Here is a 25,851-nt window from a genome sequence, read left to right as displayed (position 1 = left end):
AACAGTCGCGTCCTCTACTCTTCTGTCGTCCAAATGCAGCACGCCAAGTCCTCCCTCCGTGTCCCGCCCCGCCCACAACATATTAATCACCATTCATCACACTACGGCAACGAACGACGGCCCTCGACCAGCGAGCGCTCAGTAGCGGTTGGGGTACGAACCCACTCCAGTCATACCAGAGGGGGGAGACTCCTGGCGCGTCGCGCCAACGTACCCGCCATACGGGTCCTGAGCCTGCGCCTGCTCCCAGTCGTACTCGGCCACGCCGTGCACGGGGCTCGGCTGTGGTCGGACGGCAGGAGGGTACGAGGTGTAGTCGTCGTGCTCGCCGTACGAGCCCGCGTGCGAGTTGGAGTGGTAGACCTCGCCGGGAGCGAGACCAATGGGGCCGGGGTTGTAAACGTCGCCGCCGTGGTGGCCGGCAGTAGCAGCAGGGTCAAAGTAAGCAGCCTTCTCGTTGTAGTCGTGAAGACCGGCAGGGGAGCCAAACGACGAGCCGTTGAGAGCCGAGACCGAGGGGTGGTCCTCCTGCATGTACGCCGGGCCGTCGAGGTCCGAGCCAAGCGACATGCGGCGGTCAGCGGGTCCAGTGTCGACACCGTGGTGGCCAGTGCGGTGGGCAGGAAGCGCCGCCATGGTCGACGAGTCGCCGTGGCGGTTAAGCTCCGGCCAGCGGATCGCGTCGTCGTCGTCGTTGCGGCGGCGACGGACAAAGAGGATGATGGCGGCAATGATGGCAATCAGGGCGAGACCACCACCGACCGCGATACCGGCAATGGCGCCAGTGGAGAGTGTCTCCTTCTTTGAGTTGGAAGGAAGAGAAGTAGGCGAGTGTGAAACCTCGATCGTCGATCCGCCAACAGTAACCGTCACCTGACCTGGCGCTGTGGTCGTGCTCGACTCGGACGTGGTAGAGACCTCGGACGAAGTCGACGAGGTGGTCGAGCTAGGGGCAGCCGAAGTCGTCGTGGGGGTGGCGGAGCTGGTCGTCGTTGTGGTGGATGACGACTGAACAACGCTTGACGACTGCGTGACCGACGACGACGGGGGCTCGCTGCTCGGCGTGTGTGACGTTGTCGTGACAGGCGGCGTGGTCGTGGTCACCACAACTGGTGGGGGTGTCGTGGTGGTCACGACAGGCGGTGGTGTGGTCACGACTGGAGGCTAAGGAGACACATTGTTAGTACCATGGCCGAAACGGGCAACTCGGGGAGGGACTCACCGTGGTGGTCGTGACAGCAAAGGGGTTACCAATGCCTGGGATGGAGAAGGTGAAGAGGCCTTGTCTCTTCTCGTTGTCGGCGGCGACAGCAGGTGCGGCGTGCGCGACGGCGGCTGCCGACAGGGCAACAAGAACGGGAGCGAGACGCATGATGAGAAGGAACGGTGAATGGACAAGGATCGGCCCGCGGTGGGGGGTGAAAGACGGTGTCGATCAACTAGAAGTCGGCTTTTAGTAGTCGACCTGTCGAGAGTAGAGGATGTTCAACAACAAGGTCCGAGAGATGCGATGGATGCAAGAGTCGAACGAGGTGGTTGATGAGATGGGGGGTCACTAGGGAAACAACTGGGTCGAGCGGCGGCGGCGATTATGGACAGGACGACGCGCGTGGTGGGTGTTGTGTTACAGTGGCGTGTGTTGGATGGAGGGTAAGCGCGATAGCGTAGATTCGTGTTCTGGTCGGTCGGACAGTCCAGTCGGTAAGAGATGGATCGGGTGGCCGGCCACGAAGCAAAGCGAAAGCACAAGAGCACAAATAGATTGAGGAGGACGAAAGAGTGACTGGAGGAGGAGCAAAAGATGCCGGACCTGCCGGGGGGGAAGGATGTGTTGTGGGGGTGGGATGTGTTGGAGAGAGAAGAACAAAGGACAAAGAGGAGGAGTAGAGAATAGGGTTTGTTGGGTCGTTGGCGTCGTTGGAAGAGCCCGGGGGAGTGATGGAAGGACCAGTGGCGACGGGGGTCGCGGGGCACGGAGTCGGGGTGTCGCTCGCTCGTCGCTCGTGTCCGCTACGCGCGGAACAATCAGGCAGGCACTTTTGCCCCTCTCCCCCTAAATCTGGTTGCCCTTCCTTACTGACGAGTAAAGTCGACCCGACCAAACACAGGGGACTGCGGCGGATCCAAACGGGAGAGACAAGGCAAGGGGAGGGAAACGGGGGTGACGCGTGTAACTCGCCCGCCGCGGCACGGCGCGCGGCGCTGTACCCTGCGCGCGTCGAGGGGTGTTTTGTGACTACTCTGGGTAACCAGACACGGGCAGCCGCGCAGTAGCACACGCACCAAACCCACCACCTCGGGCCCCATTCAATGCGCCTCCTTGAGCCTAGCTAGTCGCCGTCGTAAACACGACCCCGAACCGACCCCGACCCCGAGCCGCACCCCACTGACCCACGAGACCCACAGTGACTGTCAGACGAGCCTAACGCGCGCGGTTACCATAAGTGGCCTAGGTGGTTCCAGTGATCCATGTGCTGTGCAGCAAGTCATACGACCCGGCTGGCTGTCGCTCTTGCTCTCCAATGGAAATGTGGCTGCCAGTCTCACCAGCGGACTACTGGCCAACACTGCCCCCCCCGAAAACCAAACAATGGATGTCTCTCTACTTAGGCACCATCCAACAGGTGATGACAAGGTTTGAAGTTGGACGCGGCGCCGTGCAGGGAAGGAACGCGCACGACGCGCCAGGTTGCCTCTACTGGAATGTGGGCAGCGGGGCAACACGACACGTCATTCCGGAAGCAAAGTCGCGTGCAAACCACGCGGAGGCCTAGGCCCAGATCAACCTCCTACCAACGACATCATCGACGCGCCTGCACCAGAGAACATTTGTTGACATTTGTAACCACCACTTCCTTCAGCCTCACTCCTTCCCTCCTCGCCATTAGCAGAAGGGAAGGGAGCGTACCACTACAATGTCGCGCCGCGCCGCCGCCCCCCCAACCCGCCGCCTGAGAGCACCGCCGCGCGAGCCGTCGCCTGTGAAACGCGCGACGCGCGCCCACGCCCACGACAACGATGAGGACACCAAGCCCGACATGGTCGACGACGACGCCGCGCGCGCCGAGGCGTGGGCCGACTTTGCGGCGGACCACTACGAGATGATTGAGCAGCTCCCGCTCGAGCTGCATCGTAATTCTAGGCTATTGCGCGAGCTGGACCAGGAGAGCTTGGGTGGGTTGTCAGCTTCGCTCTTGAGTCGCGTAAGCTGACGGCAACAACAGCGCAGCAGGAGAGACTGCAGGCCAAGATCCGCGGATATGTCGCGTACCGGCTTGCTGTTGCGCGCGCGCCTGGGCGTCCGCCCAAGTCGCCGACGAGGCCCGAGGCCGAAGGTGAAGCTGAAGCCGACCTGGAGAAGGACGCCGAGGGAGAGGCTGATGCGGAAGGCGAGGCCGATGCACAGGGAGAGCCTGATGCCGAGGGGGAGCCTGATGCTGATGGCGAACCTGACGCTGAGGGCGAGCCAGAGGATGCCGCCGAGACGACCGCAAACGGGGCAGCGCCCGAGGCACCTGAAGCCGAAGCCGCGACCAAGGCGAAGGAAGGCGACGAGACGGAGACACAGGCAGCACCGACACGGCCTGACGAGCCCCCGGCAGCAACAGAACCACAGCCCACATCACAGCCAGAAACAACACTAGCACCAGCACCATTAACAGGGCTCGCGCCCTCCGCGCTCCCCGCCAGCCCAACCCCCGCCGCTACCCCCGCGCCGCCAGACGAGGGCCCGCACGTCGACAGCGATGCAGCCGAAGTCCACGCTGTTGAGGACGCGGCCGAGCTCGCGCTGGTGGAGCGCGAGGCCACCGAGAGCGGGGACACCAAGCCGCCCCCACGCGTGCCGCTCTTGGACATCGCGCAGCTCGTCGGCGACCTCGTGCGGAACAGAGAGGAGAAGGTCGCGATCGCGATCGGCGCGTACAATGCTGTAAGTGCGTGTGCTGAGACGGCCGGTTGACGCCATACCAGATTGACCGGCATATCCGCGCTCTCGACTCGGCGCTGTCGGCGCACGAGTCGAGCCTGCTCGGCATCGGCGTCACGCCCGAGGTCGAGGCGGAGGCGTCGGTGCCCCCGGAAGCCGTCGTGGAAAAGTCAAAGAGAGGCAAGAAGAAGCGCAAGAGCGGGAGCGTGGTGCCTGCCGCTGCCGCTATCGTCATCGAGACGGACGTGCCCCCGGGGATAGACGCGGATCCCAACGAGCCGAGATACTGCTACTGCAACCAGGTGTCGTATGGAGAGATGGTGGGGTGTGATGTGAGTGGGCGCTGTGGTGGACCCCAGGTAACAGCGCTGACTGGCCAGAACGAAGACTGCCCGTACGAGTGGTTCCACCTGGGCTGCTTAGGCCTCAAGGCCGCGCCGCAGGGCGCGTGGCTGTGCGAGAACTGCCGGCCGGGCGGCGGGGCCGGGGCGCCGAGCACGGAGCATGCGCCGCGGGAGCGGCCGCCAAAGAAGCGCAAGCGGTAGTGTAGCGAGCCCCAGCCGTGTTGTACATATGCAGACATTATAGTCCCAGCGAGCGTCCCGGCCGCAAGCAAGCATCCAGTGCATTATAAAAACCATCTACGCGTCCAAGTCTAGAGCACGTATCTAAAGTCGGCGGCTTGGTCGCCCTCATTTTCGTCGGCGGCGCGCTCCTCGGCCGTCATGTTATCCCGGGCGATATTGCGCGCGCGCCAGATGTACCACTCGAGCGAGGCGAAGATGAGCGCGGTGGTCCAGAAGGCCAAGCTTGCGCCATGGCCGAGGCGGTAGACGGGCTTGTCTGGCGTCCTGTAGATCTGGCCGGCGATAATGCCGCCAATGTTGCCCATCGTGAGCTGGGTGCCGATCGCAAAGCTGCGCTTGCGGTACCCAGCCATGTTTTGCCCGAGCCAGGTTACGTGGAGACCGACACAGATGTACAGGTGCGAGCAGAGGAAGGTGGCGAAGAGGCGCACGCCGACGGAGCGCGGGTACGACACCAGAATGGCGTACCCGACGACGGTGACCAGCCCGCAGGGGATGATGATCTTGTACCGCACGCTGTAGCGGTCGCTGATCACCGCGCCGATCAGGTAGACGGTCGCGCCCCAGAAGTAGACTGGGGCCGTGAGCGCCTGCGAGACGATGGGCGCTGCGGGCGTTAGTGGGCTAGCTGGGGAGGAGGCTTACTGTAGCCGAGGCCGTTGATGATGACGACGAGGAAGGTGGACTGGGGTGGGTTAGTGGCACTGTGGGTGGGGAGGGCGGCGAGGAATGTGGAAGCGTGTGTGTGTCAAGTGGCGCCACAGTGGCACCCGCACGCTGCACATCCTTGCGACCTCGCAACCTCGCAAGCGAGGTTGCGCGGCCTACTCACAAAGCCGTACATGCACACGTCCATGCAGAGAAGCACGAAGCCCGACAGGTAAATCATCGGGTCGGAGGCGTGCTTCTTAAAGTCGGCCCACACGAACCCGTCGTCGCGGGTATACGCTGCACTCTTGGCCGCACGCACGCGCATGAGGAAGTGCTGCCGCTCAGTGAGGTAGCTTGCGCTCTCGTGCCGGTCGGCAATGACGAACGCGGAGCCGATGCCGATGAGGATGGTGAGCGCGCCTTCGATCGCGTACAGCCATTGCCAGCCGGCCAGCCCGCGGAGGCCGTGCATCTTGAGGAAGCCGGTGGCCTTGGGCGTCGTGAGCTCCGGGTTTCTGAAGTCAAACAAACTCACAATCAGACCGCCAACAATGCCAGACACACAGCTCGCGACGAACAGATAGCACGTCCGCAGGGCCAGCTCCTCGCGCTGATAAAAGCTCGTCATGTACAGCACGAGGCTGGGGAACAATCCGGCTTCACAGATACCAAGGAGCAGCCGACACGCAATCACCGTCGCGTAGTTCTTCGCAAAGCCGTTGCCGAGCACCACGGCCCCCCAGACGATCACGCACGCGGGGATCATGCGGCTTGGTCGCAGGGTGCGGAGGAGCATGGTCGCCGGGATCTCGAACACGACGTAGGTCACGAAGAAGATGGACGTGGCGACCGACAGCCCGTTCGGCGGGAAGTGCAGGTCCTTGACCATGCCCCCGACTGCGGCGTTGCCTGCGCGAGTGAGTGAGCGAGCGCAGCGAGCGAACGAGGGGGGACGAGGGGCCGGCGACGGAGCTCAGCTCCAGCTCCGGGCGAGCGAGCCCCACCATCCCCTAACACCTACTTACCGATATTCGCGCGGTCCAAAAACGCAATCAAGTACAGCACCATGCACACCGGCGCAATGTGCCAGTCGAGCGTGCGGAGGAGCGCGCGGTTTTCTTCAGGCGGGATCTCATACTCGACCAGTTCGGACGGGTCGAGCGGGTCCGCGTCGGTCGGCTTGGAGGCCTTGGTGCTGCCTGCTGGGGAGGGCGAGTCGATCGTAGCGTCGGTGGCCGCGAAGGCGGCCTTTTCGGCGTCCATCGTGGCGATGTTGTCGGAGGGGTGGTTTACAAGTATGAGAGAAAGACGAAAGACACGGTTGCTCCTCCGGAAAAGCACACCCGAGCCTCTCCTTCGGTTGCTCTCCGACGTTGTGCTTGTGCAGTTTCAGTTTACATGAGTCGATCCGAGGCGGAAGATTAGTGCGGGGCCCCCGGCGTGTGAGTAAGCCGGTGGGGTGGGTGGGAGGTGCGTGGAGCATCACTGCAAGCGATGGGGCGAGCGAGGAGGGCGAGAGAAATGGCGAGGAGCAATGCTTGCAGCGAGGAGGAATGCTTGTAGGTCGAGTGCACAGGGGAACAAGTAGCAGATGCAAAGTGCATTGTCGTATCTATCAAGTCTTGTTTTGCGGAGGCATGGAGAAGCCAGCCGTAGCACCGACCCGCTTTTACGCCGCCTACTGCTTCTCGCGCCACGCCGCCAACCTCTCGTCCTCCCAGTTGACAAACTCGCCCGACAGCTCGAGGCCCACACCCACAGCTGCGCCGGCAATCACCGAACCCGGCTGCTCGGGCCGGAGGAGCTTGCCCTCGGCGTGGAGCGAGTTGAACTTGGACATGTCGGTAGGGGCCATTGCGCCGGGGCCGACGGCGCGGATGTGTGCCTGCATCTGTGAGGGAGTGGGGGTCAGTGGGTGTGCTGTTCGCTGTTTGCTCTCTCTCCGTTGGCAGATCTCGCTGCTGCGGCATGTGCCGAAGTAGACAAGGCCTGGGCCCAAGTCGAATCATCACTCACGTCGGTCTGTGCACGCGTCAGCCAACCGAATTAAGCATCTCCGCGGCGTGTGCACGCGGCATGTGCGTGCCGCCGTGGGTAAACTCACATCAATGACGCCGGGGCGGACAGACAGGAAGGCGACGCCAGCCTCACGCTCCTCGCTCGCAAATGTGCGCGCAAAGCTGTTCAGGCCAGCCTTGGCGAGCGAGTACATGCCCCAGGCCTGGTATCCGCCCACCGCCGCGCCGGACGACACGAAGATGACTCGCGCGGGGGCGGTCGCAGCGGCCGCCTTGCGGAGGTGCGGGAGGGCCGGCTGGAGAAGGTAGAGCGCAGACAGGAGGTTGGTCTCGAGCGCGGGGACGAGCGAGTCGAGGGGCACGTCGGCGAGCTTGCCTGGAGGCAGAAGAGGTCAGCGCGCGTTCCTGTGTCTGCCCTTCGCGCGGGCGTGGATCTCGTACCAAGCGGGTCGAGCGTGCCGGCGTTGAGAATCACGCTGTCGAGCTGGCCCCATTTGGCGACGGCCGCGTCGACGACCTTGACATTGTCTTCTGGCTTTGCGACGCTGCCGGTGATGTTGAGGATACGGTCGGCGCCAAACTCGCCAGCGAGCGCCTCGAGCTCGGGGGTCAGCGTGCGCTGGAGCGTCGCGACGCGCGCGCCGTGCACAGAGAGGAGGGAACGTGCGATCGCGAGGCCGAGGCCGCGGCTGGCGCCGGTGAGGATGACCACGGGGGAAGGCATGCTGGTGCTGGTGGTGATGGTGGTGGTGGGGTGGAGGGGTTGGAAGGTGGAGGTGTGCTGGAGTTGGTTGGGTGAATGTCGGAATGACGCGCATCGAGCGAGTTTCGGCAGGATTTAGGCGGGCGGGCGGCGAGAGGCAGGCAGGCCAGGCAAGGCAGTGCGGTGCGTTCCATCGGAGCAGGGCCGGAAGCCGCCGCCGCCGCCGCAGTCGGAACCGTAGGCAGCACGAGGGGGAGCGCGAAACAGCGCGCGCTGACACTTTGAGTGTGTATTAAATTGCCCAAAGGCTGTGCCTCCGACTTGATGCAGTGACGCCCCCCGTCGGCTCCTTGCGTCTCTGACGTTTCGGCGACGACCTTGTGCAGGATGGGTTAGGGATGCCATTAGGGGGATAGGGAGCAGAGACGGCACTAGGGGGGTTGTTAGACTCATTGGCTCGTCACGACTGCGGACGGGCAGCGCGCAGGGCAGCCAAGGGAATGCAGGGCAGGAGAGCAAGCATAGCGCAGATATGTCACCCATTTGGACGCATCTCATGACACTGGGTCGTCGGTCAGGCAGTCAGACCGGACAAGGAGGGGGAGGGACACTTGGCCACCCACCCCTTCCTTGGCCGCATCGAGGCGGCGGCGTCGGTGGCGAGGGAGGGGCTGCAGCCAGCTGGTTGGTGTGTCGCATGCACGGCCCTGCGTTTACATCACATCACGCGGCAAGGTGGCGGCGGCGGCGGCAGGAGGCTGCTGCTGCGGCGTGCGAGAGGGGTGCAGCAGGCGAGGAAGGCAAGGAAGGCCAAGGGCAGGCAAGCAGGCAGGCAGGCGGCATGCCATGCAGGACAAGTTGCAAACAAGGGCGGCGGCGGCGGCGGCCCATTGTCATCATCATATGCTTGCTTTGTGCAAGCAACCCTCAAACCGGCGGGGCAGAGACAGAGAGGACAGACACTCCTCCGGCTGATGCAACCACCACCACCGCTGCCATCGCCGCCGCCATCACTTGCACTCTCACTTCCGTCTATCGCAACTCGTCTCTCTTGTCTCTTCTACATACACCCCCCCCCCCGCGTCTGTGTTCCTTAATCCATTGACGACTAAAAGGCCTTCCTCCTCCCCTTCCCCCCCACCCCCCCAATCGAGAGGCAGGCACTACTCCCTATTAGCCCACCGCTACTATTACACTCCACGCAGCTCCAACTCGGCAAACTCATTATTCGCCCATCGCTCGCACCCATCTCCCATCGCACATCTCACACACATCACGATATACGCAAACCCACACAGTTGACAAAAGTGACAACGCAACCACAACGCAACTGCCCTCACCCACCCCCCTTCTTGCGCATCCTCCCCGTGCCGACCGACCGACAGACTCGTCGTACACCGACGTCGACACGCTTCCCGGTAAACCCTACCGACTACTTTGATCAAAACGCATCATACAACCCGCGCAGTTCCCAGCCGACATCCGTCGCCGCTGCCGCTGCCGCAGCCGTCGCCGCTACTACTACCTACACCCACCTTGCCTTCCTCGCGGCTCATCCTCCTCCTCCCCTGCTCGACGCAGTTCTATTTTTTTCAAGCACCCTCCTATCCCCTTTTCCACTTCTCCCACACTCGAGTTACCGCTACTTCCACTGCCTCTTCCGAAGTGGGTCGTAACTCGAAAGTCGCACAACCCCGGCTCCATCTCCACCACTAGCAGCCGCTCGCCGCCCGCCGCAGCCGCAGCCGCCGCTCCGCCCAAACAGCCGCAGCAGCAGCAGAGCAGCAGCAGCAACAACAACAGCCGCCGCCGCAGCAGCAGCAGCAGCAGCAGCAGCAGCAGCAGCAGCCGTAGCAGCACTCCGTCGCCGTCGCCGCTACGCTAACCATTCGCCCCCGAGTTTCCCTCACTCCCAATGTCTCGCGTTCCGTCCTCTACAGCGCCCTTGCCGCCAATCTACTTCCCATCTCAAGGCTACCCCTCTGGCGGTGTGCCCGGACAAGTACCTATGCAACCTCCGCCGGGCTATCCAGTCGCGACCGCTGGCTACTCTGCCTACGGCCGCGCACCCTCTGGGGGCCTTCCCCCGCCTCAAGGCTACCCACCCGACAGCGGCTACAATGCGATTGCCGGGCCCAGCCGTGACCAGTACTCGAACTATTCCATGCCCCGCTCTGTGGATGCAGGCTCCCGCGTCCCAAGCGGCGGCGGCGGATGGGCCTCCCAGTACCCAGGTCAACCGCAGGGCGGCAAGAAGCTCGAAGACGACCAGGGCCGCCGTGTATCCATCGGTGGTTCGGGTGTAACGCCCTCAATGTCCATGGCAGGTGGTTATGACGCCAAGGCGCCCCCGCCTGGCGCATCGAGCACGGATGGTGGCACGGCCGGCTCGGGAGGCGCGAGCGGCCAGCAAGGCGGCTCTGGCCAGCAGCCAGGGCCTTCAGAGTTTATCAAGAAACTCTACAAGATGCTCGAGGACGAATCAGAGACGTACGGTCGCGGCAAGCCCGCAGGCGCCCCCCGCTCAAAGGGCGAACGAGGCAGCGTCGGCTGGGGCCGTGGCGGTACCAGCTTCGTCGTCTGGGACATGAACGAGTTCACGACCAAGGTTCTGTGAGTGGTGCCGGCGTCCGATGTGTTCTGTTCTGCCGATCTAACATGTGTGTGTCCACAGTCCCCAGACGTTTAGACATTCAAACTTCTCGTCGTTTGTGCGCCAATTGAACAAGTATGGATTCTCAAAGGTGAGTGCAAACGAAGCAGCTTGAACACAACAACACCCTGATACGCCACCAGATCAAACACGTCGACGAGGAGACGGGTCAAATCAAGGAGAATGTCTGGGAGTTTCAACATCCCAGCTTCCAGGCTGGCGGCAAGGCCGACTTGGATAGCATCAAGCGCAAGGCCGTCGTCCCCAAGAAGGCGACTGAAAACTCTGACCCGTCGTCACCTGGCGGTCCCCATCTCTCGCACCAGGAGGCTGGCCGCGTAGCCGACATGGAGAACCGCATCGTCGGTCTCGAGGACATGTTGTTCAAGACAACCGAACAACTGCGTGAATCCCGCAACCAGTCTCTGGGCATGATGACGCTTTTGCGCGAGGTCCTGGTGCATCTCGCAGCAGTCGACAAGGGTGAGTGTGGCGGCAGATTGGACGGCATACGCAGTGTCGTGCGCGACCGCGTACGCGGTCTGGGCGTACGCGATCTATCAAAACTGACATGCGTTATTAGAGGCGTCGTCATCACCATCATCTTCACCCAACCCCCAGTCAACTGCCAGAATCCAGCGCTTGCTTGCGCTGCATGAGACTGTCACCGGCTCACCTGTCCTCACCCATCCGCATCCTGCATTTCCGATAAACTCTGCGCCCCCCGCCTTTGGTGCGCCGCCGTTCGCTGGGGGAGGACCACCACCGCCGCCGTTGGATTTTGGAGTCCCATTTCCAGTAGGTGGTCGGATGCCGGTTCCAGGCCTTCGGCCTGTTCCGACCCACGTACAGCGCGAGCCTGACACGCCGCTCAAGGGCAACGCGCCTGGGAGTAATACTAGCCCCTCGCGAGTGCACGTAGCACCGACCCACGGGGCCAATGCCGCCGCTGCCGCTGCCGCTCTTGGCCCGCAGCAGCGACGCAACACGATAGATGGCAGTGACGACGTCATCGAACTGCCGTCACAGAGCCAGACACTCTTCAACGGTGAACCTCTGTCTATGACGCCGTCATTTGCGGACGGTGGTAATGGGCAATGGGACACTTCCCCCAACGGTTCGGTCTACAACCGCAAGCCTGGGGAGGGTGGAGCTTCCCTTCGGCTAATGGTGGACTCGTTTGTCCCCGGCAGCGGCGGGCAGCCCCAGCAGGTCAATGACGACTCTGAAGCGACTTCGGCTACCAACAATGGCGCCACCGTCGGCGTGACCGCTACAGTCATTGCCCCGGCCAATGGGGATTCTGATGCCAACGGGAACAATGCCAATGGTACTGGAGCCAATGGTACCCAGCAGTCGACTACCAACGGCACCCGTGGTGTCACGCGTCGCACCAACAGCGGTACGACGATCAAGCCGTCCTGGTCTCAAGCGCCAAAGATTCTCGTCGTTGAGGACGACGTCGTCTACCGCCAGCTCTCATCAAAGTTCCTCGAGAAGTTTGGCTGCGTTGTCGAGACTGTCGAGAACGCCCAGCAGGGTGTCGAGTTGATGAACAAGACCAAGTACGACTTGGTTCTCATGGACATCTTCTTCGGACCAAGCATGGACGGCCGCAAGGCGACGTCCCTTATCCGCCAATTTGACACGTACACGCCGATCATTTCCATGACGTCGAATGTGCAGACGAGTGAGTGTGGAGTGTGACTCTGACTCTGGGGTTAGAGTTGCGTTGGGGTTGCTTGGCGCTGACACATCTTACAGAGGACGTCGACTCGTACCTCAAGTCGGGCATGAACGACGTGCTCGCGAAACCCTTCACCAAGCTCGGTCTCTTTGGTATCTTGGACAAGCACCTGTTCCATCTCAAGGCGCTCCAGCTCAGCACCGAGGTTCCGCGTTTCGGCGTGCCTCCGCTGTCTGACCAGGGTATTGCCGATGCCGTTGCGGCTGGCGCTGCGCAGTGGCAGGACGGCAACCAGGACATTGAGAACCTCGGCGGGAACCCTCTGGCGGGCACTGGGCTCTCGGACGACCAGTATGCGTTGGTCCTGCAGTCGTGGATCCAGAACGGCGGCGCCATGCCCGACATTGGGCAGATTAGCGTTGGCCTCGGACCGGGCACGCCTGGGTTTGGCGCGTCGGTCGTGTTCCCCGACACTACCGCGTTCAGCATTCACGGACGGAAGCGGTCGATTGATGCGGTGGATGACATTGAGGACGGCAAGCGCCCGCTGCCCGTGGCTGCGGGCACCATCACGGAAATGGCGTAATATAGAGGTGGAGGAGCGGAGCTTTGTAGTGTGCGTAGTATAGTAGTAGCAGTAGCAGTACATAAATTGTATCTCTAGTGATTGCAGCGGCTTGTTTTTCTTTGACCAGTGGTGGTTCATCTGCCACGACGGGATCAGATTAGGGCACCAAATGACAAGTGACGACTGAACAACTGAACAACAGTGAAGCCCACATTGCGCCGAACGGAGGACTCTGTCTGAACCGAACATCGTGTCACTCCGCATCCACAAAACATGGCCGAGCCAACAGCAGAGGCCTCGGCTTCGGCCTCAGCACCAGCAGCGGCATCAACCTCGACCTCAGCCCCGGCTCCGACACCAGCTCCAACAGTCCTGACGACGCTGCACACTCTGCTCCGCGCGCACGTCGCAGCCCATCCGTCGCCAACACTGCCCTACCTGCACCCCTTTGCGCCCGCGCCCCGCACAGCATGGAAGGGCAAGGCGCGCGCGAGCCTCCCGAGCGCCGAGGAGCAGGTCGCGCAGCTGCGCGCGGTGAAGGAGGCTGTCGAGGGGGCACGCGGCGTGCTCGCGCGCGGACGGGACGACAAGGAGCGTGTGCGCGCGGCAAGGGCTATGCGCGAGGTGTGAGTTGTGCTGGAGTGGAGCTGTGCAGGCTGACAACTGTAGCATTACCCATGAGTCCGCCCTCCTCCCGCTAGGCAGCACGCTGTCATCCCTCCCGCCCGCGCCCCGCCCCTTGGCGGCCATCGCGCCGCTCCCGCCCGCCGAGCTGCTGTCAGCCCTTGGGAAGCGGCTCGGGCTGCAGGTCTTCGCCGAGGACAGCCAGTTCGGGCTGCTCAAGACGAGCCTGACGCTCGCGGGTGAGCGGTTCGTGGTGGATATCGACCTGGAAGCGGACGCAGGGGACGACATGGACGAGGACGAGGGGACCGAGCCGCCGAGCTTGGCGCCTACCCCGGGGCTGGGTGGCGCGTCGTTGGCCATGTCCGCCGTTGTAGAGGACAAGGACGAGGACAAGAAGGTGGCAGCAGCGCAGCAGCCCACCGCAGAGCGCGGCAAGGTCCGCCTGGCGAAACTCAGCGCCAACCACGTCACCCCGTCCGGCGCGGACGGGAAGAACGAGCACGTCGCGCGCGTGCTCCGCGCCGCGGTGGGTGCACACCTCGCGGCGTGGAACACGCGCCCGTGCAGCGTCAAGCTGGAGGGCGCGTGTGCGGCCCTCGAAGCGGCCCTGGCGGAGCTCAAGGCGCTCGACGAGCTCGCGGCCGCTGGCGCTGCCGACTCGGCCGACCTGTTCGCCGATCTCGAGGCGCTCTCTGCCGGCGTCGCGGAGGCCGTGGCTAAGGGCGAGGTGTATGAGGACGCCAGCGCGCGCCTGTACCCCTCCTTCCGGCTGCTTTCGACCGCTGAGGGGCTCGAGAACCCCGCTATTAGGATACGCCCCGTCGCGAGGGGCGAGAACGTGCCCCCTGCTTGGGCGGCTGACGAGGGTATGGCGGTGGATGCGGCTCCGGAGGCCGTGCCGGCGGCGGTGAGGGACGAGGCGATGGTGGTCGACGGGGCAGATGCGCCGGCTACGAATGGCGAAGCAAGCACCGCTGCCGCTGCCCCTGCCGCGGCCAACGGCGCGGCCCCCACCCCCGGCGCGATGGCCGCCGGCGCCTGGCTGCTCGAGGTGGTCGACAACCTCCCGACCCCAGCCCCTGGAGGCCGCGGCCTGATCGTGCGCCGGACGTGGCTGCTGCCCGATGTGCCCACCGGTGCGGACGACACGGACGCGAACACGTGGATCGGGAGCATCAAGGCCGAGGGGCTGCTGTACCAGCTTGCGTTGGAGTCCTCTGGTGCCGCCGACGCCGCGCTCCCCGTCTTCCCGCAGGGCAGCGCGTTCGTCCACCGCGCCGCCGCCGACGGCGGGCTTGCTCAGCGCTGGAGCCTCGCGCAGCCCGGCCCAGAGGGGTACGTCGTTGGGCGGGTGGGCGTGCCGCGCTCCTGGGCCGAGTTTGGCCGGCTGGTGCGCGTGCTCCGCGCCCAGGCTGTGCTCGACGCGCTCGTCTTCAGCGCGTTTCCTCCTTCCGCTGTTGACGACAGCGAGGGTGATGGCGACGACAATGACGACGACGACATTGACCTCGACGCGCCGCCCTCCGCGCTGGCAGTCACCGCGACGCTGCACCAGCGCAGCGTGCGCATCAGCCTCCCGCTCGACCTGGCCAACCCCGAGTCGCCAATGCTCTCGCTCGAGCTGTCCCCAGCCGCCGCGCCGCCATACGTCGCAGCAGCAGTGAGCGGGATCGACGACAACGACGCGCAGCGCACGCGCGTCGACGACGCACTCGGGCCGGCGTTGTCGCTCGACGCCGTGGCGCTCGTGTCTAGCATTGTGGCCGCGCTGCTCGCTTGACCGCGGCCGGCGGCCCGCATGATGATGCATCATTGTTGTTTGTAGCCGATGTCAAAGTGCGTTGCAGATCTCGGCCGAATTGCCAAAAGCGGCAAGTCGGTCTCGGGGTATCCATGTGGTTGGGTGAGCAGTGAGGGTGAGAGGCCGGTGAGGGTGAGTAGCATACGTCAGTCAAGGTGCAGGCAGGCAGGGAGGGAGGGAGGGAGGGTGCGGTACTGCGGCTTTTGCTTGCTGCAACTGCATCGCACATCGCACTGTGTCTCTTGTCGTCGTCGGAGTGAGAGTCGAGCTGGTCATCACGTACGCCGAGCGCGCGACAATCACCTCGGCCAAAGTCGCCGTGATTGTTGGATCAAAGTCGAGCTCGTGTCAAAATTCCAGCGGCCCCCCACACCCCCCGCCCACGCCCACCCACCGAATCTCGATCGCTCTCTCGATCACTCTGCCGGCTTGCCGCCTCGATCACACGCCGGCACGAGCGAGCATCATCATCATCATCGTCACGACCACCACCAACACCACTGTCACCAACACGCACAACCGCCCACTCGGCGCCTGTGGCTCTACACATTAGGAGATCGCGACACATGTCGGCCGCGGGTGTGCCGGTGCGTAGTTTGTGTGGCTGCTTGCGTGCGCATGTGCTGACAAAGATGCTTACCGCGGCCTTCTTCCCGGCTACTGCCATCGCTACCTCTCTCTGCGTTTTTTAACAACAACGACCGGATGTCTCCTGCTCGCCTCGCCCCCTCGCACGCTCGCTGCGCTCGCGTGCTCGACACAGCCCCTCGGCGGCGTGAGATGCTACTGGGCCCTCCTGGCCCCGACATACTCAAATGACCCAGCCGGCAACCCCAAACTCGAGCTCAAGTTTGTCTATATGGACCCCGTGCTCGGCGCGCATCTCGCCGCGCAAAAGATGAGCATGCTGCAGCGGGGGGTTATCGAGTTTATCCATCCGGGGGAGAGGGAGCGTGAGTCGCCAGCGAAGCGGCGCAGCCGCTGAGCCTGGCGCTGTCGTGTGCGACGACGGCCCCCGCTCGACGACGCGACGCTGACACCCCGCAGAAGCGCGCAACGATCTAGCATCGGCCATCAACTCGGACGACCTGCAAGGCAGCGTCACGCGGTGAGTGGCATGGAGCGTGGAGGGACTAGGCGAACGCTCGCGCTGACACTCTCTCGCAGGATGCGCTTCGCGCGCCTGTCGCACATCCGCACCATCCTCGGCGCGACGGCGGGCGAAAACGCCGTGCCCCCCGACTTGGCCGCCGTGTCAGAGGACGACGAGTGGTTGATTCTCGACTTGGTGCTCAACTGGGTGAGTGCGGGCTTGGGCCAAGCGAGCGGGCGAGATTACGCCAGCGGATCGCTGGGCGTCGTGAGATTAGTCGCTCGCTCGCCGCGACATTGCGATCTGCGCGCGCTGCGCGCTGCGCTCGCTCGTCGCCTCGACGACGACTCGCCCCGCGCTATCCAGCGCCCCCGGCCCCCGCTAACACACCCAGGTCGCCGACGGCCTCCTCCTCGCCTTCTTCCACGCCATCAAAGACATGGACCCCGCCGCCAACAACAACCCACATCGGCGCCATCTCGGCTGGTCAAACTTCTGCGGGACAGACGTCATGCCAGAGCAGGTGGGTTTGCCTTCTGGGCGAGGTTGGCTCCTCGGCCAGCTCGCGCAACGCGCTCGCTCACGCTCGCTCACACACTTGCAGCAAATACAGTCGCTCCAGGGCAGCATCGCATCCAACATCACCCCACCCCCACGCACCCGCCAGCCACCATCACGCGTGTTCCAGCTCCACTCCTCCCCCTCGCACCCCACACACCCCAACAGGCTCCTCTTCACATGGCCACCTTCACGACCTCAAAACTCGCAGGCTCAGTTTGACGGCCTTTACGATGCCGACGAGTACGCCGATCTCATGCGGGGCGTAGACATGGACCCGAATCAACTGGCCGCAAAGCCGGGCGAGGTGCGCACAAACTGCACTACCCGCTTTGGCGCCGAACACGAGATCCGCACGGAGGGGCTACAAAGATTCGTTTCGTCCGTCTTCATCCCCTATGGATCGGTCGTTTTCGCCTGTTTCCAGACGACAAAGTCGATCCCTCTGGGCGTGGGGGCTTCTCCGGCTGGGGAACAGCAACAGTGGGGATCGCCAACGCCCCAGCCCCAGGCGCAAGTGCCGTCGCAGCACACGCCAGAGTGGCGCCAGAGCGGCGAGTACGATCACGGATACAACGCAGCACCTGCGCCAGCACCACAGCAGCCCCAGCAGCCCCAACAGCAGCAGCAGGCACCCCAGGTCAGCTACCAGGCTGATGCGTATCCCCAGCACCAGCAGTACGCTCCGGGGCCACAACACGGTGGCTACGCACACGACTCGTCGTTTCACAATCCACACATGGCCCCGCAGGCCGACAACACACCCCCGCCCTCGCGCACGTCTGGGTCCACACGGCCGCTGGTCCGGCCGCCTGGCGACGTTGACAAGTGCCGTGGATGCGGCACACGCGAGAGCCCAGAATGGCGCAAGGGGGAGAACGGCGTCAAGGACCTGTGCAATGCGTGTGGGCTCAAGTTGGCACGTGCCGTGGCCAAACGCGAAGGGCGGCAGAAGCCGAGGAAGAAGGACAAGCTGTAACGCGGGGGTATGAGCGAGCGAGCGAGCTTGCAAGCGGCACGAGCGAGCCGAGTCGGCTGTGCGCCAGCCACTCGCCGCCGTGCAGATCTCTCCTTTGACACATAGATGTTGACTCTGCGACCTGGCGCCCAATAATGCGGATCGCGCGGATCATTGCCAGGTTGGTTCAATCATGCAATCATGGTGTAATAGCTGCATAGGGGGGAGATAGGAGTGAGTGCGGGTGCGAGTGCGAACGGGTGCGACGGCGGGTGCGGCACAGCGCAGCTCTGCATATGTAGTTCAAAGTCCGACACCGGAGTACAGAACAGTAGATACAGTCAGCCAAGCGCCAAGCATCCTTTGCCGCAATGTCATTAAGCTTGGCCGCCAGGCGGCACGGTGACTGCACGTGAGTCCCTGTATGCAGCGCTGGGTCGGCTCGTTCTACAATTCTACAGTACGCGCTCTCTCTGCGCTCTGTGCTCCGGGTCTCGCGTCTGGCGGCGTCTGGGCACGCGGTGGCGCCGGCAGGCAGTGGGGGCGGCGGGGCGGCGGCGTCGACGCGGTTCGGGCTTTGAGCAGTCCGCAAGAGATAACATCACTGCCGACGCCGCGACGACGCGTCCGGTGTCTGCTGGTCTGGACTGGACGGTACGGCCTGAGGAATGGATGTGCGCGCGTCGTGGTGGCGCAGCGACGCGTCGTTGGGCTGGTTCCAGACACTTGACATCTGACGTGGGTGGTGGGCGTGATGGTCTGGTCTGGCTAACTAGGGCGAAGGCGGGACGCGTCGCCGCCGGCTCTGGCTGCTGTCGCCATGACGCGTACCCAAGGTTCAGTTTAGCCAAGAGGAGAACGACCAGTCACCGCCGCCGCCGCGGCGTGCGTGCGTGCATGCGCCTGCGTGCAGTTCCTCGCTGGCTACGTGCATGACAACCGCGCCCGTGCATTGGTCCGTCGTGCAGCGGCGGCGAGACAAGGTACCCACGGAGGGAGGGCAGTGGGGACGGCGACGACGCGTCAAAGTTACGCTTTTGGCGGGCAGGCAGTGGGCAGCAGCATGCACGCATGCAGCAGAGACGTTCGTGCCCACCGTCGGAAGCCACAGCCGCCGCAGCGATCTGGCGCAGGATCGAGGCTAGCAAGCGGCTACCGCTCACTCGCTCGCTGCGACGGCGACCCCTGCCGAAACGCACCTCTGCGGGGTAACGCGTTGGTGTACGACGCCAATGGGCACGCTGGGTGGGGTGGGGTGGTGGGTGGAGCTACTGGCGGCTGTGGGCGGGCGGTGACTCTGCAGTGACGACCCCAGGTGTGCCTGGCTCGACGCGTTTCCGGGGAGCATGCAGGAAGGAGGAGGGGTCTCTGTACTTGCTACGCTCGCTTCGACGACGACTGACGACGTGGGCATTCAACCCTCGCTCGCCCACCTATTCTACTGCGCTGCGTCTGAATGGTATTGACTGACGTCGTAGGCTCGTAGACTGGCGCCTGGCGGCCTGCGTGTGCGAGGGATCAAGTGAAGGGATAGCGAACTATTTTGCACGGTGGGGTGGACGATTTGTGGCGTCGTGGCGCTGGCGCAGAAGGTGGGCTTTGGGCCAAGGGAGGGCCAGCAGGCCAGCAGATCCCTGGAGAGTAATGTATTGAGAACTAGACAGGCAGAAGCCGAGTCAAAGACAAAGAGTTGGGTTTAGGGCGACTTGGCGACATGTGCCCTGGGTAGCAAGGGGGTTGCAAGGGGACACAGGGGTGGGCTCGTAATTGGGTTCTGGGGGTGGCAGCGCCTTGCAGCCTTGCTGGGCCAACACGCGCCTTGCTTTCGTCCCAAAACGGCAGTTCCAACAAACAGCGACATTGGGGGTCTGTCCCGCCCGACGCGTCTGGCTTTTGACTGCTGCAGAGATTCATGACACGACCTGCTGCAACATCCTCTGTTCTTAACGTAACGAACAACTCATCTCGACGCGCAGACGGCATCACCATCTTCTCGAGCTTTCTCATCATTGTCGTTGTTGTCGACAAGAGCCACCTCTTCCCAAGCCACCGACCGACCACCACCACCAACGCCAAGGCACAACCACCACTTTGAACCATCACATCACCCCCATCATATCTCCGCTGTCACGCGTCACGGCAATCATCTGAGACGCACTCCCCGCTTTTCTCCCTCCCCTTGCAACGACGAGAGCGAGAGAGAGCGACAGCGACAACGAGCAGGCAGCAGGCAGCAGCAGCAGCGAGCAGCAAGAGCACGCACGCACGCACTCACTCCAACGGCCCATCCAACTTTGCCTTTGTTGTTGTCAACAACCCCACCCACACCATGCTCAAGACGCTCCAGCACAAGGCGTCAAAGTCGCGCCTCCGCAAGTCGGTCGCAATCGACACGGACGCGCTCCCGCTCCCCGAGCCGTCCACCTCGCCCACAGCAACGACCGGCACATCGCCAATCGACGGCCTCATGTTCTGGAAGAAGAAGGACGCGGGCGGCGCCGCCCCGGCTCCAGCCTACGAAAAGGCGAGCGAGCGGCGGGGGCGGAGCGCCGAGCTCTCCCCCTCGGCGCAGCCAAAGCCCATCCTCCGCCGGCCCACCGACCCGTCCCCTAGCCCAGCGACGCCGCCACTCCGCTTCCCCGACGGCCGGTTCGCCGCGCGCGCATACACCACCCCAGGCGCGATCTACTCCACCTCGCCCGGCGCAAGCGGAAGCACGCCGCCGACCCTCGCGCCCCGCAGCCCCGCGTCGACGCGCTCGTCACCCCGCGTGCCCGTGCCCCCGCTCTACCCGGAGCAGAAGCGCGTGGCGTCGCCACGGGTGTCGCCGGCGACGATCGCCACGACGTCCGTGCACGGCTCCTCGCCCATCTCGCCCATCAGTGGCTTCTCCCCCGCGTCCCCCGCGTCCCCGGCCCCGTCATCAACGTCCACTCCCCCGTTGGTGCCCCAGCGCATGTCGTCGCGCCGCTCGTCCCGCCCCGGGTCGACGGCGAGCAACTACACGTACAACCGCGCGTCGGTCGTGTCGACGACGCAGCAGGCGCCGCGCCGCGCCGCGAGCGTGCTGAGTAACAACGGTGGTGGTTCCCAGCGCCGCAGGTCGTCGCGCCCCGTGGCGTCGTCGTCGCATCGCACACGCGCGAGCATCGCGTCGTACTCTACGCGCTCGTCGATCCTGTCACCGTCGTCGTCGGTGTCCCATGGCCTGGCGTCGGCGTTTTCGGCATCGTCGTCGAGCAGCACCTTGGAGCCTATTGCCGAGCCGGCGAGCGAACCGGCCGGCGGATCGCCGTCTGCCTCAACGATCACGGGATCGCCACTGCACGACTCGCCGCCCGCCATTCGCCCGAGCACGCCGCAGCGTACACCGCGGTCAGAGTCGGATGACGACATCCCCATGTTCAATGTCATTCCTGCCACGCCGCAGAAGGATGCCGAGGAGGGAGAGGGCGACGACAGCGGCCGGAGGACACCAGTCGGCCCGCCATCCACAGGCAGCGCGCTCGTCAACATGCCAGAAGAGGACGAGGAGGAGGAGGACGAGGCGACTACGCCCGTCCAGCGTCTGATCACGTTCGAGGAAGTAGCAGCCGCGTTCGACCTCCAGTGGCCACCAAGCGCGTCGCCCCGCCTCGACGAGTCGATCGACCTGTCGTACGGCAGCCCGATCACGCTCTCGCTCCGCCCTCTCGACGAGGTCGACGACGCCGAGCTTGACGAGATCGAGGCCGAGGAGTCGTCCAACGACAGTCACGTCGTGCGCACCGCCGAGAACAGCGAGTCGCACGATACCGCCGTCGTTGCCAGCGCCGACGATGAGCCCGCCCTCCCACCACTCCCGCCCAAGTCGCCCGCTCGTAAGCACGCGTCCCTGTACGAGGCGCACGACGACGGCAAGTCGATCTCCCGCTCGCTGGCCGAGCTGGCGAGCCTTGCCTGCGACCTGCCTCCGCTTGACCTCGACCTCGTGGCGGCCGCCCATGCCGCTGCCAAGCAGAACGCCGCCCGTGTTTCCACCCCCGTACTCCCCACGGCCACGGCTCCCACCACTCCCCCATCACGGACCGTACCCCTCGCTCCGGCTGCCTCGACGGCTCCCGCCACGCCGGCTGGCATGCGCCGCGTCAACCCCGCGTGCTCGCCCGCCGCGTTCGTCGCCTACACTGCGCCCTCGCACCCCCTCCCCCCGTCGCCGCCCTTCAACTCGTACCCGTCGCTCCCGTCCCTCGTGTCCCACGACAGCATGCCGTCGTCCATGTCGGGCCACTCGATGCCGACGTCCATGTCCCTCGCGTCAATCGCGTCGTCCCCCGACGCCGACGAGGCGCTGGGCAGCATGCTCCGCTCGCTGTCGACCGAGGACCCGCTCGGCCTCCGCTCGCTGAGCGAGGATGCCGTCGAGTGCCCCACGACGCCCAAGGCAGTTGCCAAGGACCTGTCCGAGCTCCCTGTCGACTTCTCCGAGCCCGCGTCGACTGGTCTCGGACTTGGCCTGGAGATTGGCACCACCGGCTCGGTACTCGCCTCGCCCTTCAGCCCGACCGAGCGCACGTTCGGCAACGACGACGAGGAGCTTGCCGACCCCGAGGTCGAGCCGCCTCTCTCGCAGCGCCGCATCCACCGCATGTCGGCCGCGGCCGCCCACCCTCACCGCCTGGCGCTGTACGGCACGCCCCGTCTGTACACTCACCACTCTGGCGCGAGCTTCTCGAGCACGAGCGGCAGCTCTCGCGCCAGCACGGGCTCGTACTCGTCGGGTTCGTACTCGTCGTCGTCGTTCTCTGCGACCGGCCACCCCACGCGCCACTCGCTCTCGTCGTCCGTGTCGAGCCGCTCGCTGTCCATGGTGTCCGACTTTAGCTCGGACGATGACCTCCTGACGGCGTCCATCGTCGCGGGATCTCAGGCGTTCATTGTGGGGCGCGAGGACGCCCGCGCGCACGAGGTCGGCGTGGCGTTTTAGACACACACTCGAGACGGCGGCCAGCGGCAACTTTGATTGTCCGCGAGCTTGTTTCTTGTTTCGTCACTGCCCATTCGAGGTCGTCACTGCCTATTCGAGCTGGTTGTCACGACCCACCTCCGTCATACCCTCCCCGTTCCGTGCCTGCTTCGCACTAATATGTTGTCCCTCTGATAACCTTGTACTCTTGATTCCCCATATACTATACACACTCTGGCCATGTATTACCTGCTGTCTCTCGTGCCGCGGGTGCTGTGGTGGAGATGTGGTGCCGAAACCCAAAGAAACCGGGACGCTCGGTGACGTACGTCGTCGGCAGTTGCCGTACAGTCACACTCCTGGTCGTTGAGGTCGCTGAGTGTGCAGCTGCTGAAACTGGTATCGCGGAGACGAGACGGTGGGCGCTGTGGGCCTGCTCGCTGGTCGCAAGGTCACATGCATCGCCTGTTACCGTGTCTGTACCTGTGGCGACGGCGACGGGAATGTAATCAGCGCTGGAGCGTACTGGAGCTGCAGTCGAGTGTACGTACCCCCCTCCCCGTGGGCACGGATGCGATTCCCACAGTGGCAGTGGCTCACGGTGGCTGCGCCCAAAGCAGCAACCGCCGCCAGCAGCAGGCCAGGTGCCTGCCACGCTGCAATGTTCGGCTTACAGCATTGCTGTAATGTTTGGGCTGGTTTGTGTGGTCGCCATCAACAGTGTAACGTCAGATGCGACCTTCTGTCGCTAATCAATTGCAAGCGTCATACTCGGGCATGGGGATCGTGTCGCACCAAACATTGGGGCAATTGTAACACTCACTCACTGGCTCGCTGTCAGTCGCCGTTGTCACTCGCTGTCACGCCGCCAACGACGCCGCTGAGAGCAGATGCATGATGGCACAACAATGTGGTACTATAACGAAATGTCGCCTGTTTTATGAACGTCTCAAACGCCGACGATCGCCAGACCAGTCGCAGACTGGGGAAAGATAAAACCGACTAAATACTCTATGCCTTGCCGAGGAAGCGGCTCAGCTTCTTGTGCTTGCCGAGGAAGCCCGACGACTGCTTGACGCTCAGAGTGCGGTCTGGCGAGGGCGGCATGCTGTCTGCTGAAGGCTGCTGCTGGTGGTTGAACGTCGGCATGGGCATTGGCGCGTCCATCATTTGCTGTGGTGCGCGGACAGGAGGCATCATCGTGGCGCGCTTGTCACGCTTCTCAATCTTGAGTGGCTCGATAGAATTGAGTGTGGGCACGGCCGCGGCGCTAGTGTTACGCGGCGTCTTTTGGAAGGGCGGGAACGCGCCGTTCGAAGGCGAGCTGACGCGCGGCGAGAAGTCAATGGCCGACATGGCGGCCTTGCCCTGCGCGTAGAATGGTCTCCGGGTAGCCGCTGCATTCATGTTTGGCGAGCCCGACTGGCGGAGGAACGAGGATTTGAGGGGGAAGGGCTCGTCGTCGTCCGACTCGTCAGACGCCGGCGCGGGCTCGGGCGCAGCGACGGCGATGGAGAAGATGTTCTCGGTCGGCGCGACGATGAGCGAGTGGCGCACGGCCGGGCGGCGGCGTGGCGAGTTGGCGGCCGAAGCCTTGATCTCAGAGTCGGTGACGGTTGGCACCTTCTTGCGCGGGAGCTTGCGCGGGGGAGGCGACGGCTCGCGACCACGTAGTCTGCGAAGACGCTTCGACTCGAGGTCGAGCTCGCGGGCAGCGGCGCGGAACGACCGCAGCTCGTCGAGCGTCCACGTTGGCGACGACATCTTGTCAAACGACTCGGTCGCAAACTGTAGCCTTGTAGGCGTCACTGGCTGCGACGAGGTCGACGAAGACGACGAGGCGGTGGACACGCTCTCGCCGGCCAGCGAGCCCGCCGACTCGCTCGAGCTCGTGCTCAGCGGCCGGTTGGGCGGCGCCGTCGTGATGATGGAGGGGACTTCCAACTCGGCGATACCCAGGCCTCTGAGACCTTGACCCTGAGGGACTGCCCACATCTTGGTAGCCTGGATCTCTGGGGGCGCCGCGCCAGCCGGCAACGCCGAAGTCGTTGGCGGCGTCACGGGCATCTCATCGTCGCTCGAGTTGAGCGAGGTGGGGCTCTGCTGGGGCGGTGTGGTGGTGCGCATGACCGAGTCGATGGCGGGGTTGGGGCGCGAGCGGGCAGCGATCTGCACGAGCGGGGTAGGGGTCGAGACGGTCACCGTGGGTGGAGGTGGCGGCTGCGAGCTACCACCGCCGCCGTTGAGCTTGGCGGCGGCGGCCTGGAGCGGGTGGAGCGGGGGGACGGCGGGGACGGGCTCGTCGGGGACGATTGGCCGCGACCAGTTGAGCTGGCCGAACTTTGAAAACTGGATCGACCGACGCGCCGTAGGCACGCGGCGCTGTGGGTCGGGCGAGGTAAGCACCAAGGCGGCTGTGTGTGGGGGCAAGGCCGAGCCACCAGGAGAGGACGCCAGCGGGGGCGAGAGCGTAAAGTCGACGTTTGGCGACAGGGGCACGTACGAGACGGCGCGGGTGCGGCGAGACGACTTGAAACCGGGCGCCTTGGACGACGAAGGTGGCGGCGGTGGTGGTGGTGGTGCGAGCTGCGACTGTGGCTGGTTGTTGTTGTTACGCTGCGTCGTTGTCAACGACGCTGGGTCGGGCGAGTTGAGAGAATAAGTGAAAGACGAAGAGTAGAGTTGGGCGATGGGGGCAGTAGACGAGTGAGGAGGAGCGTGGGTGGCCATGGTGGGAGGATGGTTGGTGGCTGGCGGGAACACGGGCCTGGTGTTCGGGGGTGGGTGGCCGCGCTGAGTTGGCGTGGACAAGGTCGGGTTCGCTGATGCGAAAGTCGTCGTAAGGGGGGAGGGAGGTGGGGAGGGCGAGGGGAGCGGCGCGGGTGGTGCTGGGTGTTGTGCCTTGAAATTATAGCAGCGACGACGACGGGGCAACGAGATGCTGACACGAATGACGAGAAGGGGGGGAAGGGGGGGAGGGGGGAGTTGTTCCTCGCCTTGTATATACTACTTGTCGTCTTCTTGTCTTGCTCGACTCAACCCGCCTCCCTCTGCCTCTGCCTCGCACTGCGCTT

General features: G+C 64.2%; 9 protein-coding genes across 10 annotated transcripts; 5 read left to right on the top strand and 4 right to left on the bottom strand.

The window, feature by feature from the left end:
* Positions 1 to 78: 78 nt before the first annotated feature.
* LOC62_01G000848 (uncharacterized protein) lies at positions 79 to 2,064 on the bottom strand. The gene is made up of 2 exons (XM_062767304.1): positions 1,223 to 2,064; positions 79 to 1,164 (listed from the first exon to the last, which is right to left on the bottom strand). Exons 1-2 carry the CDS (start codon positions 1,370 to 1,372, stop codon positions 139 to 141), a joined length of 1,176 nt encoding a protein of 391 aa, XP_062623288.1. The 5' UTR covers positions 1,373 to 2,064; the 3' UTR covers positions 79 to 138.
* A 974-nt stretch (positions 2,065 to 3,038) lies between these two features.
* Positions 3,039 to 4,473, top strand: Ing5 (Inhibitor of growth protein 5; the record flags this gene model as incomplete). The annotated part of the gene is made up of 4 exons (XM_062767303.1): positions 3,039 to 3,174; positions 3,225 to 3,931; positions 3,973 to 4,260; positions 4,309 to 4,473. The coding sequence occupies 4 exons, from the start codon at positions 3,039 to 3,041 to the stop codon at positions 4,471 to 4,473; spliced, it is 1,296 nt and encodes a 431-aa protein (XP_062623287.1).
* A 73-nt stretch (positions 4,474 to 4,546) lies between these two features.
* Positions 4,547 to 6,490, bottom strand: SPAC1002.16c_6 (putative transporterc). The gene is made up of 4 exons (XM_062767302.1): positions 6,192 to 6,490; positions 5,348 to 6,075; positions 5,161 to 5,200; positions 4,547 to 5,122 (listed from the first exon to the last, which is right to left on the bottom strand). Exons 1-4 carry the CDS (start codon positions 6,427 to 6,429, stop codon positions 4,584 to 4,586), a joined length of 1,545 nt encoding a protein of 514 aa, XP_062623286.1. The 5' UTR covers positions 6,430 to 6,490; the 3' UTR covers positions 4,547 to 4,583.
* Positions 6,491 to 6,844: 354 nt separating this feature from the next.
* SPBC30D10.05c (putative oxidoreductase) lies at positions 6,845 to 7,908 on the bottom strand (the record flags this gene model as incomplete). Its single annotated transcript, XM_062767301.1, has 3 exons — positions 6,845 to 7,057; positions 7,271 to 7,560; positions 7,626 to 7,908. 3 exons carry the CDS (start codon positions 7,906 to 7,908, stop codon positions 6,845 to 6,847), a joined length of 786 nt encoding a protein of 261 aa, XP_062623285.1.
* Positions 7,909 to 9,718: 1,810 nt separating this feature from the next.
* Positions 9,719 to 12,903, top strand: SKN7_1 (Transcription factor SKN7). 2 transcript variants are annotated; one of them, XM_062767300.1, is made up of 6 exons: positions 9,719 to 10,500; positions 10,562 to 10,631; positions 10,684 to 11,023; positions 11,328 to 11,338; positions 11,393 to 12,230; positions 12,305 to 12,903. In XM_062767300.1, the coding sequence occupies exons 1-6, from the start codon at positions 9,803 to 9,805 to the stop codon at positions 12,811 to 12,813; spliced, it is 2,466 nt and encodes an 821-aa protein (XP_062623283.1). In that variant the 5' UTR covers positions 9,719 to 9,802; the 3' UTR covers positions 12,814 to 12,903. The 2 variants fall into 2 exon arrangements, with proteins under 2 accessions (XP_062623283.1, XP_062623284.1); XM_062767299.1 differs by having other exon boundaries at positions 11,124 to 11,338.
* Positions 12,904 to 13,042: 139 nt separating this feature from the next.
* LOC62_01G000843 (uncharacterized protein) lies at positions 13,043 to 15,202 on the top strand (the record flags this gene model as incomplete). Its single annotated transcript, XM_062767298.1, has 2 exons — positions 13,043 to 13,421; positions 13,465 to 15,202. The coding sequence occupies exons 1-2, from the start codon at positions 13,069 to 13,071 to the stop codon at positions 15,200 to 15,202; spliced, it is 2,091 nt and encodes a 696-aa protein (XP_062623282.1). The 5' UTR covers positions 13,043 to 13,068.
* Positions 15,203 to 15,512: 310 nt separating this feature from the next.
* BRG1_1 (Biofilm regulator 1) lies at positions 15,513 to 18,039 on the top strand. The gene is made up of 6 exons (XM_062767297.1): positions 15,513 to 15,810; positions 15,987 to 16,176; positions 16,271 to 16,331; positions 16,391 to 16,523; positions 16,711 to 16,839; positions 16,921 to 18,039. Exons 1-6 carry the CDS (start codon positions 15,790 to 15,792, stop codon positions 17,851 to 17,853), a joined length of 1,467 nt encoding a protein of 488 aa, XP_062623281.1. The 5' UTR covers positions 15,513 to 15,789; the 3' UTR covers positions 17,854 to 18,039.
* Positions 18,040 to 20,161: 2,122 nt separating this feature from the next.
* LOC62_01G000841 (uncharacterized protein) lies at positions 20,162 to 22,798 on the top strand (the record flags this gene model as incomplete). Its single annotated transcript, XM_062767296.1, has 1 exon — positions 20,162 to 22,798. One exon carries the CDS (start codon positions 20,162 to 20,164, stop codon positions 22,796 to 22,798), a length of 2,637 nt encoding a protein of 878 aa, XP_062623280.1.
* Positions 22,799 to 23,788: 990 nt separating this feature from the next.
* On the bottom strand, positions 23,789 to 25,507 carry LOC62_01G000840 (uncharacterized protein; the record flags this gene model as incomplete). Its single annotated transcript, XM_062767295.1, has 1 exon — positions 23,789 to 25,507. One exon carries the CDS (start codon positions 25,505 to 25,507, stop codon positions 23,789 to 23,791), a length of 1,719 nt encoding a protein of 572 aa, XP_062623279.1.
* Between the last annotated feature and the right edge of the window lie 344 nt (positions 25,508 to 25,851).

This window comes from Vanrija pseudolonga, chromosome 1 (genome assembly GCF_020906515.1).
Source record: "Vanrija pseudolonga chromosome 1, complete sequence".
In the NCBI taxonomy this organism is placed as follows: domain Eukaryota; kingdom Fungi; phylum Basidiomycota; class Tremellomycetes; order Trichosporonales; family Trichosporonaceae; genus Vanrija; species Vanrija pseudolonga.
This window is presented reverse-complemented; position numbering and strand designations above follow the sequence as displayed.

Excerpts from the sequence above, each read along its gene's own strand:
- LOC62_01G000848 (XM_062767304.1), bottom strand. The coding sequence starts at position 1,372 with ATGCGTCTCGCTCCCGTTCTTGTTGCCCTGTCGGCAGCCGCCGTCGCG. Across the intron at positions 1,165-1,222 it reads TTGCTGTCACGACCACCACG|CCTCCAGTCGTGACCACACC; the intron begins GTGAGTCCCTCC and ends GTGTCTCCTTAG.
- SKN7_1 (XM_062767299.1), top strand. The coding sequence starts at position 9,803 with ATGTCTCGCGTTCCGTCCTCTACAGCGCCCTTGCCGCCAATCTACTTC. Across the intron at positions 10,501-10,561 it reads GAGTTCACGACCAAGGTTCT|TCCCCAGACGTTTAGACATT; the intron begins GTGAGTGGTGCC and ends GTGTGTCCACAG. Across the intron at positions 12,231-12,304 it reads GACGTCGAATGTGCAGACGA|AGGACGTCGACTCGTACCTC; the intron begins GTGAGTGTGGAG and ends CACATCTTACAG.
- BRG1_1 (XM_062767297.1), top strand. The coding sequence starts at position 15,790 with ATGTCGGCCGCGGGTGTGCCG. Across the intron at positions 16,524-16,710 it reads TCGACTTGGTGCTCAACTGG|GTCGCCGACGGCCTCCTCCT; the intron begins GTGAGTGCGGGC and ends TAACACACCCAG. Across the intron at positions 16,840-16,920 it reads CAGACGTCATGCCAGAGCAG|CAAATACAGTCGCTCCAGGG; the intron begins GTGGGTTTGCCT and ends ACACACTTGCAG.
- SPAC1002.16c_6 (XM_062767302.1), bottom strand. The coding sequence starts at position 6,429 with ATGGACGCCGAAAAGGCCGCCTTCGCGGCCACCGACGCTACGATCGAC. Across the intron at positions 5,201-5,347 it reads ACGTGTGCATGTACGGCTTT|TCCACCTTCCTCGTCGTCAT; the intron begins GTGAGTAGGCCG and ends AACCCACCCCAG. Across the intron at positions 5,123-5,160 it reads CATCAACGGCCTCGGCTACA|CGCCCATCGTCTCGCAGGCG; the intron begins GTAAGCCTCCTC and ends TAACGCCCGCAG.